This window comes from Malus sylvestris, chromosome 3, assembly GCF_916048215.2.
Source record: "Malus sylvestris chromosome 3, drMalSylv7.2, whole genome shotgun sequence".
In the NCBI taxonomy this organism is placed as follows: Eukaryota; Viridiplantae; Streptophyta; class Magnoliopsida; order Rosales; family Rosaceae; genus Malus; species Malus sylvestris.
Window position 1 is genome coordinate 2,255,951 of NC_062262.1, and position 14,592 is coordinate 2,270,542.

The 14,592-nt window shown below is 42.1% G+C and overlaps 2 protein-coding genes across 9 annotated transcripts in view; both read left to right on the forward strand.

The window, feature by feature from the left end:
* Window positions 1-14,592, forward strand: part of LOC126616289 (F-box protein CPR1-like) — a 64,137-nt gene that overhangs the window by 47,073 nt on the left and 2,472 nt on the right. For 2 of the 8 annotated variants that reach the window (XM_050284321.1, XM_050284318.1), the window contains exon 3: window positions 5,332-5,516. The exons of 4 other annotated variants lie outside the window; for them this stretch is intronic. In XM_050284321.1, coding sequence (XP_050140278.1) covers window positions 5,332-5,516 — 185 coding nt within the window. Of the gene's footprint in view, window positions 1-5,143; window positions 5,517-14,592 lie in introns of all 8 variants that reach the window. 2 more of the 8 variants (XM_050284322.1, XM_050284323.1) reach the window with 2 other exon arrangements.
* Window positions 4,584-14,592, forward strand: part of LOC126616282 (F-box/kelch-repeat protein At3g06240-like) — a 58,106-nt gene continuing 48,097 nt past the window's right edge. Inside the window, exon 1 of the mRNA XM_050284313.1 lies at window positions 4,584-4,673. The gene's annotated coding sequence lies outside the window, so the exon portion shown is untranslated. The remainder of the gene's footprint in view (window positions 4,674-14,592) is intronic.

A 14,592-nucleotide genomic window follows, 5' to 3' on the forward strand; every position in this document is an offset into this window, starting at 1 on the left:
AGGGATGAGAATATACATATAAGGATCACTCTCCTGGGCGATGTGGGATCTCACAATCCACCCCACTTAGGGGCTCGACGTCCTCGTCGACACACCACGGCCAGGGTTAGGCTCTGATACCAAATTGTCACATCCCGACCCGGGGTCCACCACATCCCGGGCCCGTTCCACCACCGTAGCACGATATTGTCTGCTTTGGGCCCCGACCACGCCCTCACGGTTTTGTTTCTGGAAACTCACACGAGAACTTCCCAGTGGTCACCCATTATGGGAGTGCTCTCGTGCGCTACTCACTTAACTTCGAAGTTCCGATGGAACCCAAAGCCGGTGAGCTCCCAAAAGGCCTCGTGCTAGGTAGGGATAAGAATATACATATAAGGATCACTCCCCTGGGCGATGTGGGATCTCACAGGATCTCCACGTGTGACCCATAAAATAGGGTCTCACGTGCGAGGGAGTGTTGGAAGTCAGCAGTCCCACATCGGACAGAGAGAGAATAGAAGAGTACTTTAAATAGAATTACCCCACTCTAACTAACATCGAGTCCTTTTGTGAAAAAACCCCACACCTGAGGATTGTGCAGGTGGTTAAGTAGGGACAGTATCGATGTTGTTAGAGTGGGCCCTCGGCTCGTGGACTTGAAAAATTCTACATGGTATCGGAGCCAAGGGACGGGCCCGTATTGCCACGTGATTGGGTGGGCCCTCGTTTGGCCCCGCACGATGGGTGAGTCTCGACATGGCTCCACGTAGGCCAAAGATGCCACGTGATTGGGTAGGTCCCCATTGGCCCCACGTGTTAGGTGAGCCCCGACTTGGCTCCATGTGGTTGTCGATGTGTGGATCTCCATGTGTGACCCATAAAATAGGGTCTCATGTGCAGGGATGTGTTGGAAGTCAGCAGTCCCACATCGAACAGAGGGAAAAGAAAAGAGTACTTTAAATAGAATTATCTCACTTTAACTAACATCGAGGTCTTTTGTGATAAAACTCCACACATGAGGATTATGGATGTGGTTAAATGGAAACAGTGTCGATGTTATTAGAGTGGGCCCTCGGCCCGTCGATCTGAAAACTTCTACAGGTTTCGACATCTAAGTTACACGTGTAGGCAAGACCAAGGCGCACGCTTGGGTGATAACAATGCATTGGTGGCATATAAAAATGGCTTCCTACATCCGAGGAGTGGTCACGACGGGCGCATTGCGTGGGGAGTCGACAATGTGCCGAAAAGAGACGAGGATCATTAAACAAATACAAGAGAAGGTGGAAGTGGAAGTCTCCGCAGCCAAATGCTCAAATATTGGTGAATCTTATAATATGCATGGTTGGTGCACAGATTTGGCAGAATATTTAATTATTCCTTGAACTTTGGTTCGTTTCATTGTATTGCATGTATATAATGTTTATAATTATTTTTAAAATGTGATCGAATTGGATGGTCCAGAGAAGGAGAATATCTAAATATTACCGGACTTGGTACTTTAATGTCAACTATTAGCTAGAGGTAAAAGGAGTAAAATTAAATATTGAATATAATAAAGTAATAATCCTTCTATAGCTCTTTTCGTTACCCTAACGATTAAACACTTGCATGCACGATCAGCCAAAACCAAGGAGCCGAAAGTGCAGGTTTCTGAATAGCAAGGTAGGCTCAAGCTATCTAAGATTGCGTTGTTGAGAAAAAAAAAAGTCGTACATACCGATCTAAGAGTTCCATGTGGAAGGGCGCTAGCTCGCTCAAAGGGTCAAATGGAAGATAAGATCCAAAGATCAATGCTTTTGATTTTTTTTTTTTTTGAAATCCATTCCGTAATATAGTGATCTAAGAGTTCATGTGGTAGGGCTCTAGCTCGCTCGAAAGATCAAATGTAAGATAGGATCTAGAGACAATGCTTTTGATACACGTTTTTGTGAAATTCACTCTTAATATATTTCAAAACAAAATTATTATTATGAAAAAATAAGAATTTTTTTTATTCATATATATATGGGAGACTTTGGATGCGGTCCCTAGTTATGAACAATCTTTGACTGAAACTTTGTTGGTTTTCAATTTTTGATCCAAGTCCCTAAAATTAATTGATAATTTATTTCTATGTATGTTACTATATTTTTTAAACTAAAAATTAAAATTATAGTTGTTTATATTAATGAGATTTTAAATAAAAAACATAATTTGTGGGATTAAAAATATTAAAATATAAATATACTATTGTGTGTGTTTGTGTAAACATGGGTACATTCATAAAAAATAACCAAAAAATTATTGTATCAAAACATGGGTACATTCTTCAAAATGGGTACATTTAGCAAAAATAAAAATGGGTACAAATAAATAAAAAAATATGGGTACAATACAAATAAAACTTTAAAAAATATGGGCACAAAAAGAAATTAATATATGGGTACAAATTAAAATTGAAAGGAAAATTGGTACAAATTAAAAAAGGGTTGCAAATTAAAAATGGGTACAAACTAAAAATAAAAATATATGATAAAAAATTTAGCCATAAATATAAATATACTAATTGTAACATTTTTAATATTAAATGAATATATTTATAAATAAAAAATATTTTATTATTGAAATAATTAATGATATTATTAATACAAAGGACCTTGATCAAAAATTGAAAAGTAATAAGGTTTTAATCAATAGAGTAGTAAAAATAAGGATGAAAACCTAATTACTCCTATATATATATATATATACACACACACATCCAATCTCTAGTGGTTGGTTCCACAGCATGCTCCTCGCTGCCCTATGGAATAATAAAGGGGGGAGGGGGGGGGGGGGGGAAGACTCTTTCTCAAAGGCTCTGTTCATGCTAACCCCAAAGAGTCAAGTCACTTGTTTTCCACTATCTCTCATTTGGCATCTCGGGATCTAATCATCTATCATTACGTTCGTCAAATTACCTAGGGCAGCATCAATTTTATCCATCACATAAAGAAGTCTGCTAACTATTGTAAATGTTATGGAGCCAAAAATAATCTCAAAAATCATGGAGCTAACACGTGGATTATTTTCCAAGAAAGACAAGATTGCCCCTATTAAATGAGCAGGAAGCAGTCTTATTCACCACTCAGTTGAGGTAAAGCAGGTAGAGATCAATGACTGCTCAAGGCACCCCTACCTGTAGGAAAAGTCAAAAGTATTTGTGATAGAATACACCATTTATCTCCAAAATTCAATAAGCTTTAGTTACCCCTAAGGAGGCTTTTTGCTACCCACAAACACTCAAACACATTCTTCTCAGAATTCTACACTACTACAAATTTTTACATACATGACGCAGTTTATGCGTCATGTTAAAAGTTTAATGACGCAAGGGTTTAGCGTCATCTTTGTGGGTGTCATTAAAGATATTTTTTGTGACGTTGAAAAAGTGTCATGTATTACTTTTAAGGACGCCTAAAAAACGTCATTGAATTAAGAACTTGTGTTATCTATTACCATTTAAGACACGGATTAAGTGTCATAAATAGATGAATGAGCGACATGGTATACTAAACATGACATACGCACATGTCATGTAAGCTACTAGAGACGCCTAACAAGCGTCATTGAATTAAAAAAGCGTGTAATCTATTTCAATTTGAGACGCAAAATATGTGTCATAAACATAGGAATGAACGTCATGGTATACTAATTATGACATATGTAAAGCGTGATGTACTATAGCACTGAAACCATTTGAAGTGTCATTGAATATTAGCAATGACACAAAAAGTGTGTCATTAGCCGTTTAATACATGTCCTGAAATATGTTTGATGACATATATAATGTATTTTTAATTTGAAAGTAAGATCTACATAATTCATTGAGAAAGCAAGATATTTACCTTAAATAAACCTGTATTACTTCATGAATTTGTAAACCCAAGTATTACAAAAAACAATCTCACAATCAACACATTTAATAAAATGTGTAGAGATTTCCTACTAAAATAAAACTATAAGTTCACTTAATTTAAAATTTCACAAGCTAGCAAACCACAGGGGTTTTGCCGATGCCTTTCTCTCACCACAATAACAATTACCGACAGAAATTGATGCCCTAGAACCTAGAAAGTGATTATGGATTATAAAATCGCTTTATAGTACTTTTTGGAGAGTACTTCTAAATACTTTTTCATAAGAACTTGTATTTTCCATGAAGAAAATGGAAGACGTATTTTTCATGAAGAAAATAAATGTGTTTTCGCATTCTCGTTCTCTCCTCCACTCTTCCACACCCCCCCCCCCTCTCTTCTAGACTTGGAATTGAACAAATCAAATTATAGAAAAGATGCTGAGGAAACTTTTTTAAAGTGGATTTTTTTACGTACTCTTTGTCATTTTACAATTTAATATTAATTTTTGTGCCCATATCATAAATCATTGTGGAAAAACATGAAGTGGCGAACTGTTCATAAAAAATCTCACTTTCTTAGAGAGTCTTCTTAGCATATAACTAATGAAGAAAAAACAATTAGAAGAGCAAAAAAATAATAATTAAAGAGTGCCAAAATCACTATTTGAAAAATAATTTTGTTATATTTTAACGAAGGCCCAACAAGCGGAATAGCGGAATCCAAATTTTCAAATTTTGTTTTTCTATCAAGCAAAGCCATCGCTCGACCGAGACTCGCTTCCTCAGCTGCTTTTCTGGCTCATCGAATACTGTGAGTTCCTGAAGCTTTTCTTTTTTTGGGGTTTTATTAAGGTAATTTATGCTATAACAGTTGAGGATTTGGATTCAGTGTTCGTTTTTTTCAGATGGGTTTTTTTTTATTTTATATGCAATGTTTAAATTTTTTGGTTTTGGATATGGATGTTGCTCTGCTGTTAAATAGTTGTTTTCATCTGATGGAAATTGCTCTGCTGTTAAATAATTAAGATGATTTATCCTGTAACAATTGTGGATTTGGATTTAGTATTCGTTTTTTCAGATGGGTTTTTAATTCTATATGCAATTTTATTAATCTTTTAGTTTTTGATATTAATGTTGCTGTGCTGTTAAAACAGTTGCTTTGATCAGATGAAAATTGCAGCCTGGGAATTCAAAGTTTGAAACAATAGCTCACAATTTTCCTGAGGAAATCATACATGATATTCTGTTTAGATTACCTCCTAAATCATTGATCAGATGTACCTTTAACTGTCTTCACAAACTCCATGCTTTTGTTAATGGAGCCATTCATTGGATTGCATTCTGCAATTTGGCACATCGTGCTTATGAATGTTTCATTTTGGTGTTTGACGTGGGCAGTGATTCATTTCAAAGGATAATGGTACCAAAAAATTTCAGAAGCTCAATGCCCGGCCAGTTGTCTGTTTCAGGTTATGGGAAATCTATTGCTCTCTGCAGGCATTATTTCATTGATTTTCATGAGCCTCATGCTGAGATATGGGTGATGAAAGAGTATGGCATGGAAGAGTCATGGACCAAATTGACAACTCTAATTCCACCAGGTCCAGAAAGATATTCTTTGAATCGGCCGTTATGTTTTAGAAAGAGTGGTGATGTAGTTGTGAACACGGAAAATTCCTGAAACGAAAGAGACAAGAACAACGTGCACAAACAAATATTTGTATTTTTGATGGTTTTGGGTTACAATCTCTCTCAAATTTGGTCATCTGATTCGATCTCCGTAAGGTGTGTATTTGTGGATGTTTCGTTGATCCAAGGGCCGTCGGGGCTTGATCTTGGATGAACTATTGGAAGTTTCTTCAAAGGGCCGTGGGCTTGATCTTTGAAGGTGGATTTGAGCGGATCTTCAAGGAGCCGTTGGGGCTTGATCTTGAGGATGAATGTTTCTTCAAGGGCCGTTTGAGGCTTGATCTTGAAGAACGATGAATGAAGAACGAAGAGAGCTTTCTTCAAGGGCCATCGGGGCTTGATCTTGAATAACGGTGATGAGCGGATATTCAAGGGCTTTTGGGCTTGATCTTGAAGAAACAATGATGAACAGATCTTCAAGGGCTTTTGGGCTTAATCTTGAAGAACGGTTGGATGTGTGTGGATTTGTCAACGTTGTTGATCCAAAGGGCCGTTGGGGCTTGATCTTGGATGAACGGATGATGAACGATGGTGCTTTCTTCAAGGGCCGTCGGGGCTTGATCTTGAAAGAGCGATGAACGAAGAAGGCTTTCTTGATTCTTCGGGAACCTGGATGCTTGAGAGCTTCGGAGTTTCAGAGCTTCAGAGCTTCAAAGTGTAATATGAATTGGTCCCCCCCAAATGAATGAAATGGGCTTGTATTTATAGAATTTTCCAAGGCCTAATTTTGAATATAATATCCCAGATGAAATAAGTTGTTTCTGCCAGGTGTTGACACGTGTCCTATTTGACGACTTTTCCAACTCATTTCAATTTTCGTTGAGTCACACGCTACGTGTAAAATTTATGTAATACATGAGCGTTGACACTTTAATTTATCGGTCAGTTCTTGCTCTTCCACTGGTTACCAGCTTATGACCTGCGGGTAACTAAGGCTCTACCCTTTCTGGGGGAATTTCTCTCTTTTTTTGATCGGAATTAGGCCGCCTTTCTTAGGTCTGATCATCGAAAGACGAAGGCATAGGCTACGACTGGTAAATCTATCTTCCATAAGGACTTTCTCTTGTTCTTATAGTTGCTAATTCTACCTGCTCGAGAAAGCTTTCTCAATCTTCAATCTCCTAAGATTCACCGTTCACTGGCCCACTAAAAGCCTTTCCTCTACCACCAGCGACAACTAAGGCTTCACCCGCAATCGAGTTCTCGGTCTCACCTAGCGTAAAAGAGAATCGAATCCCTTGAGTTAACCGTTGTAAAGGAATCAGAAATTGAACCTTTGGCGAGATTCTTCCCCACACCCGTTCGGTAGTCTACTTCGGTTACAACACTATTTTCCCTCCGATCCGGGGCATAAGATAAGAGCAATCCATAGGACTCCCAATTCCAAAAAGTAGCTATGAATTAAATTAAAAGAGGCAAGCGGATTGGATTTTTTTTATTTAGTTATTGCACTAGTTCCCGAAACAAAGCGTTCCTGATGTAATGACTGCAAATGTTTCCCGACTCGCTGAGAGTGAAAGAGCCGACCTTTCTATCGATTTTCTATAGAAGAACCTTGAGCTTTGAAGCAAGTGGTCTATGCTAGCTCGTTTTCGAGAGGAAGAGTTTGCTTTTCGGTTCATGCTATGGTATCGGAATGTCTCCCATTAGGAGAAGTTGTTTAACATTTATTTACCGAAATTTCGATGTCTACAAATGCCCCCACTTCAAGGCGCGTCGTATACATGTGCTTGTCACGTGTAGGAGATGCGTTTTGAAGTCCTTTACTGTAGATGTCGATTCAAGGGCCGTCGAGGCTTGATCTTGAATTGGGCTGGAGATTTCTTCAAGGGCCGTTGATGCTTGATCTTGAATTAGGCTTGAGATTTCTTCAAGGGCTTTTGAGGCTTGTTCTTGAACTTTCGTTTGAAATTTCTTCAAGGGCCGTCGAGGCTTGATCTTGAAGGTTGAAATTGGACCACAAGGAGCTTCATGTGGTGAATGATCTTTGGCTTTGGTAGTGGGTGAATCGGCACGTATTTTGTTGCGCTTGTTGACTTTCCACAGCTTTGATCTTGAACTGGGTTGGAGGATTTTCTGGATTCCTCCAATTGTTGATTTTCCACAGCTTATTCTTGAACTAGGTTTTGATTCAAGGGCGGTAGACACTTAATCTTGAATCGGACTTGTGACTTCTTCCAGGGCCGTCGAGGCTTGATTTTGAATTTGGCTGGAAGCTTCTTCAAGGGCCGTTGAGGCTTGATTCTTGAAGGCTGACTCGAACACATGGCAAGCAGGCACGAGGTGAAGGTGACGACTTGTTTTGTTCAATCTTTCTAATTCACACCTGAGCAGTTTGGTCAACGGTATGATCTTCAAGATTGATGGGATCTTCTTCCAGTTGATGACTTGATCTTTAAGGATTTGATTCAAGGGTGGTGAATCGGCACGTGCAGCCCACAACGCCTAGTAAGTCGACCCAAGAATTTGAGGGTCAAAACGAGTTCTTCATCTCAGACTCTTTCTGCTGAGTTGACTATGCATGTTGCATTCTTCTCTGCTTGTTTCTTCAGGCAGATATGGCAGCTTCTCGAGTTCTTCAGCTCGGACTCCTTCTGCTGAGTTGACTGTGCAGACTGCATTCTTCTCTGCTTGTTCCTTCTGCACCTTGTCTCCACATGTTGCAAGGTATCATTTTCACTTGCCTTATCTGTTCTCCAGGCAGATGTGGCAGCTTCTTTGGAAGTACAGCAACAGTGGGAAACGAGTACTCGAGAGCAGTGCTAGGTAGGCAATCAGGGAAGGGTTCCAAGCAGTCGGTTCCTTACCCGAGTTTGAGTGGAAGTTCCGGCATATTGTTTTCTTTATCCTTGTCTTTGTAGGTAAGAACAAGGACAAAGGAAAGGATAGGGAGGACGAATGATATGAGATACTCTTGCTTTCTACCCTGGTGATATGAGATACTTTTGCTTTGGAGTCATTGGTTTGCAGAGGTACCCCAAGGAATAAGGAACATTGAATGACTCGAGAGGCTTCGTTGGGAAAGCATTTTTTTGAAGATGAAGAAAGGCTCTGTATGTCTGCCTTGCTATGGCAGGTGAAGGTGGACAGTTATAGGAGGTCCCTTAATACCTGTAGAGGTACTATTCTTTCACTCGTGTCAGCAACTAACGCGTGATTGAACAGTAAACTTCACGTGCTTTCTCCTTCACCGAAAATCTTCGACAAATTGCCCGTGATTTGCGCAAAGTTGAGTGTGCATATGACAGGTGATGACGCGGCTGAAAAAGACTGGCGCCTCTTCGATATCTGGGATCGGCGCTTCGACAAATTACCCGTGATTTCCGCAAAGCTGAGTTTGCGTGTGACGGGTGCCGACGCGTCTGGAAAAGCAAGATGCTTCTCCGATTTCCGAGCTTGCCTCTTCGATTTTTGAATGGCCTCTTCGAATTCTGAGCTCGCCTCTTCGATCTCTGAAATCCCGTCGAGTGCTGATTTTGTTTTTATAGAGGCATGCAGTTTGTTTCAAAGCACACTTGAATTTTCGCTTGTGAAAACTCCCTTCTTGCACTTCTAAGATCTTGGTTTGTCCGTTTTCTTCTTCCTTCAATACTTTGAAAATGTCTGGACCCTCTGACCGTCGTTTTGACTTGAATCTTGGTGAAGAGGCAGTCCCTTCTTCTCCAGACAACATATGGCGCTCATCCTTCATATCCCCCACTGGTCCTCTTACCGTTGGGGATTCGGTGGTGAAGAATGATATGACCGCTGCGGTGGTGGCCCGAAACCTTGTCACTCCCAGAGATAACAGACTACTTTCCAAACGGTCTGATGAGTTGGCTGTTAAGGATTCTCTGGCTCTCAGTGTGCAGTGTGCAAGATCTATGTCTAATATGGCCCAACGCCTATTTGCTCGAACCCGTCAAGTTGAATCATTGGCGGCTGAAGTGATGAGTCTCAAACAGGAGATTAGAGGGCTCAAGCAGGAGAATAAACAGTTGCATAAGCTCGCACATAGCTATGCGACAAACATGAAGAGGAAGATCGACCAGATGCAGGAATCTGATGGTCAGATTTTACTTGATCATCAGAGGTTTGTGGGTTTGTTCCAGCAGCATTTGCCTTCGTCTTCTGGGGCTGTACCGCGTAATGAAGCCTCCAATGATCAACCTTCGGTGCCTCCTCCTCCTAGGGTTCTGCCGAGTGGTGTGGCTTCAAACAGTCAACCTCCGGCGCCTCTCATTTCTGGAGCTCTACCGAGTGGTGAGGCGGCACCTGATCGTCCTTGAAGATCCCCTCTTGTAAATTTGATTTGATTTGATTTTTTTTTAATTTTTTTTTAATTTTTTTATTTATTATTATTATTTTTTTAAGGTATGTATAATGCAAATTTATGTAAAATTCCCAGAAAAAATAAACAAAATGGACTTTATCTCAATGCATTTTTTTTGCTATATACATACATATATTATGTACATACATGTATATGTATATTTACATGGTGCAATCCGCACCATCCCACCTTCCTACTTGCTTTCCCTTTTTTTATTCTTTATTTTTTTATTTTTTTATTTTTTTTGGTATGGTGCCAGATCAATCCAGATTTCCTTTTTTTTTTATTATACTTTCCTGCGGTGCCAGAGGCACCATTCCTTCTCCTTTTTTTATTTGTATATATATATATATATTTTTTTTTTCGGTGGTACTCACACATGGTGCATGATGAATCAAGATTCCATTTTTTTCACATGGTGCCAGAGCACCAAAGACTCCACCATCCCTTCTTTATTCTTCTGGCATACATGTGTATATATATATATATATATATGTATTTATATATATATGGATGGGGAATAGCATGGAGGAAGGCAAGGGCTGAGGTCGTTGCGGCAGAGACGGCAAGGATGCACAGAAGCTGGAGCAGCGGGAGAAGCATAGCCGTGAAGTTTGGACGAAAGAGGTGATAACGCCAGCGTTTTGGGGCTGCTGGTCGGAGAACTCCTCGAGGAAGGTGATGACGTGGAGCTTGAGGGACTCGAGCTTGAAGTGGATGAGGGCGGACGGGACGGGAGATTTGCAGGAGGAAGAAGGAGGAGCACGGAGGAAGATGACTTGCTTGCTGCCGACGGTGCTATCACGGGAGGTGCGAGAGCAGCTGGTCCTGAATGGGCAAAACCCTCGTCGTAGTGAGGATGGTGGGCGAGGGCTAAGGCGCCGGGAAAGGAGTGAGGGGTGGACTTGGAAGGCGGAGCAGAAAGCGTTGATCCGCTGCTGCGCAGGGAGATGTTCAAGGTGGAGAAATTGGCCGGGATGGTACCGGTTCCCGTGGTGGCGATGATGGCATGCTTGGCTTGCTGGAGGAGCCATTCAATAGTCTCGCCGTCGGACTTGTGGCCCAATTCTCTGGTTAACTGAAAGACCCTGGTGGCGTAGGTTGCCGGCATTCGTATGCGGCGGCCTCTGCCTTCGACTTTTGGGTGTCGGTCCTTGGTGGATCATTTGGCCACTTGGGTCGCTAGCCTTGGCAGCTTGAGGCAAGATCAGTTTGTTAGTTATGGGGGAAACAAGCGGCTGCACCACGCCACTACTCCCAATTCTCCCATCAGCTCCCAATATATTTCTCTTGGTCACATCAGAAACTGAAGGAACTGCACCAAGGGCACTATTACTAGGAGCAACATTGCTAGAGCTAACAGGGATACTAGATGGAATTGGAGCAGAGAAGCCACCTCGACTGATGCCCCTTACAAATCCAGGATAAGAAAGAGATGGTGATGGTCTACGGCCAGGGAAGCTTGCTAATTCGTCTTGCTTCGCAGAAGCAGACAAGCTTACAGGAGATGAAGAATTAGCAGCCCCTGCATTCTCTGTGACACCCCGAACAACATTCGAACCTGGAATGGCCAAAACATTTGGCACGCTTGGCGGATTATGAGTTGAAACACTTGCAATGACAGGAGTTGCATGACTCCCAGTTGGCGTTGATGTAGGAGAAGAAGATGCAGTGGTGGCGGAGGCGGAATCGTCCCTGGGGATGGTGACGGAGAGAAACGCCGCGAGTTGCCGCTGTTGGTGATGGAGTCCTTGCATCGTTATCTTGCTGCTGATGCTGCTTCTGCACTAGAAGCATCTCTCTTTCTCTCACTCAACTGAGTCGGCTCTGGAACTCTGACTCGGGTTTTCTGATTGGTTTATCCGCAGCTGCTGTTGCTCTGCGCTATCTCTGTGTCTCTGGACTCAACCTGATCCGTCTTCTGCAGGTGGTGGGACTGGGCCTGTGAATTGAGCTTTCTGCGGCTGGGCCGAGACACAAGTGAGGATGGGCCTGGCATTTGGGCTGCTCTTTTCTGTGGACTTCAACTTGTGTTTATTTGATTTGGCACGGGTCTTAAGTGTAGGAAGACCCACATTAATATGTATACATTTTTTTTTAAAATTTTTTTTTATTTTATTAATACATAAAACATATGTATTTTATTTTTCTCTTTCTCTTTTTTTTTTGTAAATACATAAAACATGTATCTTTCTTTCTTTTTTTTTTTGTAATAAAATTGACTCTATTTAATAAAACTTTTTTTTTATTTTTTTATTTTGGTGTGACTGAACTCGAAATTTTGAATATTCAAGCTGCCTACGTACCCCTCCAAAGAAGAGATCAAGTCGTAACGTAGTTCAAATACATATTTTTTTGGATTTTCTTTTTTTTTTGTGCCGTTTGCAGTTTCAGCTCATGCAGGCAAGGAGTGTTGGTGTCGTTTGCAGTTTCAACTCGTGCAGACAAGGAGCATTTGGTGCCGTGTTGCCGTTTTAGCTCGTGCAGGCAAGGAGCGTTGGTGTTGCCTTTTATGCTCGTGCAGACCAGGAGCGTTGGTTCGTGCAGTTTAGGCTCGTGCGAACAAGGAGCATTGGTGAATTTGTCAAGCAATTTTGGAGAGGCGTTCCTCACAATCTTCATAGCAAGGAACCTTGACCGAGTGATTGAAGAAGTCTTCGGGCAAGAAATCACGCATCGTGATGGGGACGGACGATCTATATGTCGAAATTTCATCATCTTCAACACGTTCATGTTGCTTTGAAGGTTGACAAGAGCTGTTTTGCCCCATTTCCGATTGGCGGACTTGTGGAGGAGACGTATGCTTCTTGTGCAATTTCTTATGAGTGACTTGAGTCCATCCTTCAACTTTGCTTGTCTTGGAGGATGCCCCCAGCAGTTGAGGTGAAAACTTTGAGTCGGAAGAGCCAGAAGTGAAGGTGGTATAGTTTGACTTCACCACATCGTCAAGATCTAGTTCGATGATTCCTTTCTGAGCCAGCTTCATGATGAGATCTTTCAGCACGAAACATTTTTCTGTCGGATGACTGATGAAGCGGTGGAATTTACAGTATCTTGGACTGTCAGTACGATTCATCTCTTCCGGCCGTCTGCACTCAGGCAAACTGATCACCTTCTTGTCCAACAGGTCATCCAGCATGACAACCACATCAGAGTCGGGGAATGGATAAGTCTTCTCTTCAAGCTCCTTCAAAGTGCGTCTACGCATCTCTTGATCACGAAAAGCTTCGGTTTGAATCGCCTTGCCTCGTGTGGAGATTTTGACGGGAGCTGTGTTGACCGTCATTGCTTCCTTGGTGGGTTTCCATGCAGCCTTTTGCACCTTTGTCCCAAGAACTTTGTTGTCCTTGTAGTCAGCGATCGGTTCTTTCTTCCCATGATGGGCGATGCTCAACTCCATGTCATGGGCGCGAGTGGCCAATTCCTCGAAAGTCCGTGGTTTAATGCCTTGAAGGATGTATTGCAAACCCCATTGCATGCCTTGGATGCACATCTCGATTGAAGAGGTTTCCGAGAGCCTATCTTTACAGTCGAGGCTTAGAGTGCGCCATCGGTTGATGTAGTCAATGACTGGCTCGTCCTTCCACTGCTTTGTGCTCATTAGCTCTAGCATGCTCACAGTGCGGCGGGTGCTGTAGAAGCGGTTGAGGAATTCCCGCTCTAATTGCTCCCAGCTGTTGATGGACTCGGGCTCTAGGTCCGTGTACCATTCAAAGGCATTTCCTTTCAGCGAGCGCACAAACTGCTTGGCGAGGTAGTCTCCCTCCGTCCCCGCGTTGTTGCAAGTTTCGACGAAATGTGCAATATGCTGCTTTGGGTTTCCTTTTCTATCAAATTGCATGAACTTTGGTGGTTGATAACCCCTCGACATCCTTAAGGCGTCGATCTTCTTTGAATACGGCTTTGAGTACAACCCGGAGGTATATGAGCTCCCTTCGTACTGTGCCTTGATGGTGTTGGTGATCATCTCTTGCAACTGCTGGATAGAAAGAGATCCCATGAGTGCCGCTGCTTGGTCTGGGTTCGGCTTCACATCGTTTTTCTCCACATGAGGCTCATCTTCTTCGTCTTTTCTTCTCTTTAGTGGATCATTCTCTGGGTCGGGGTTCTCGTCGTTCTGTGGCTCCAATCGGCTGACGAGTGCAGCGATTTGCAAGTCTTTTTCTTCAACAATCCGTGTTAGCCTTGCGATCGCTTCATTCATTTGAGCCAGTTGTTCTTCAACGGAGGTAACGCCGATAGTCATGACTTGTGCGACCAATAGACGTGACTTTCCTTTAGACATCTAGGATGCTGATGAAGAACGTCGTTGGTTGCTTTGGGATGTCATCTTGTATGCCCCAACATCATGCTTCGGTGCCCCCAGCGAGGTCAGGTTGATGACATACTCACACCTTGGATGTTCCCCTTGCTCTTTTAGCGGCACCAATTTTGAAGTGGCATGTTGAGGAGCGGTTGTGGCGCCAATGGATTGTCCGTTTGCGGCAGAAGTGCTTAGGATCCTTCCCTCAGTGGTTGCAAGAACGGCTTGTCCCTTGCTTGATGCCATTGACTTTGAGGTGTGCTTGGATTCCTTGAACGGAGAAAGAGATGGTCCCACCGGGCGTGCCAATTTGTGAACACGGAAAATTCCTGAAACGAAAGAGACAAGAACAACGTGCACAAACAAATATTTGTATTTTTGATGGTTTTGGGTTACAATCTCTCTCAAATTTGGTCCTCTGATTCG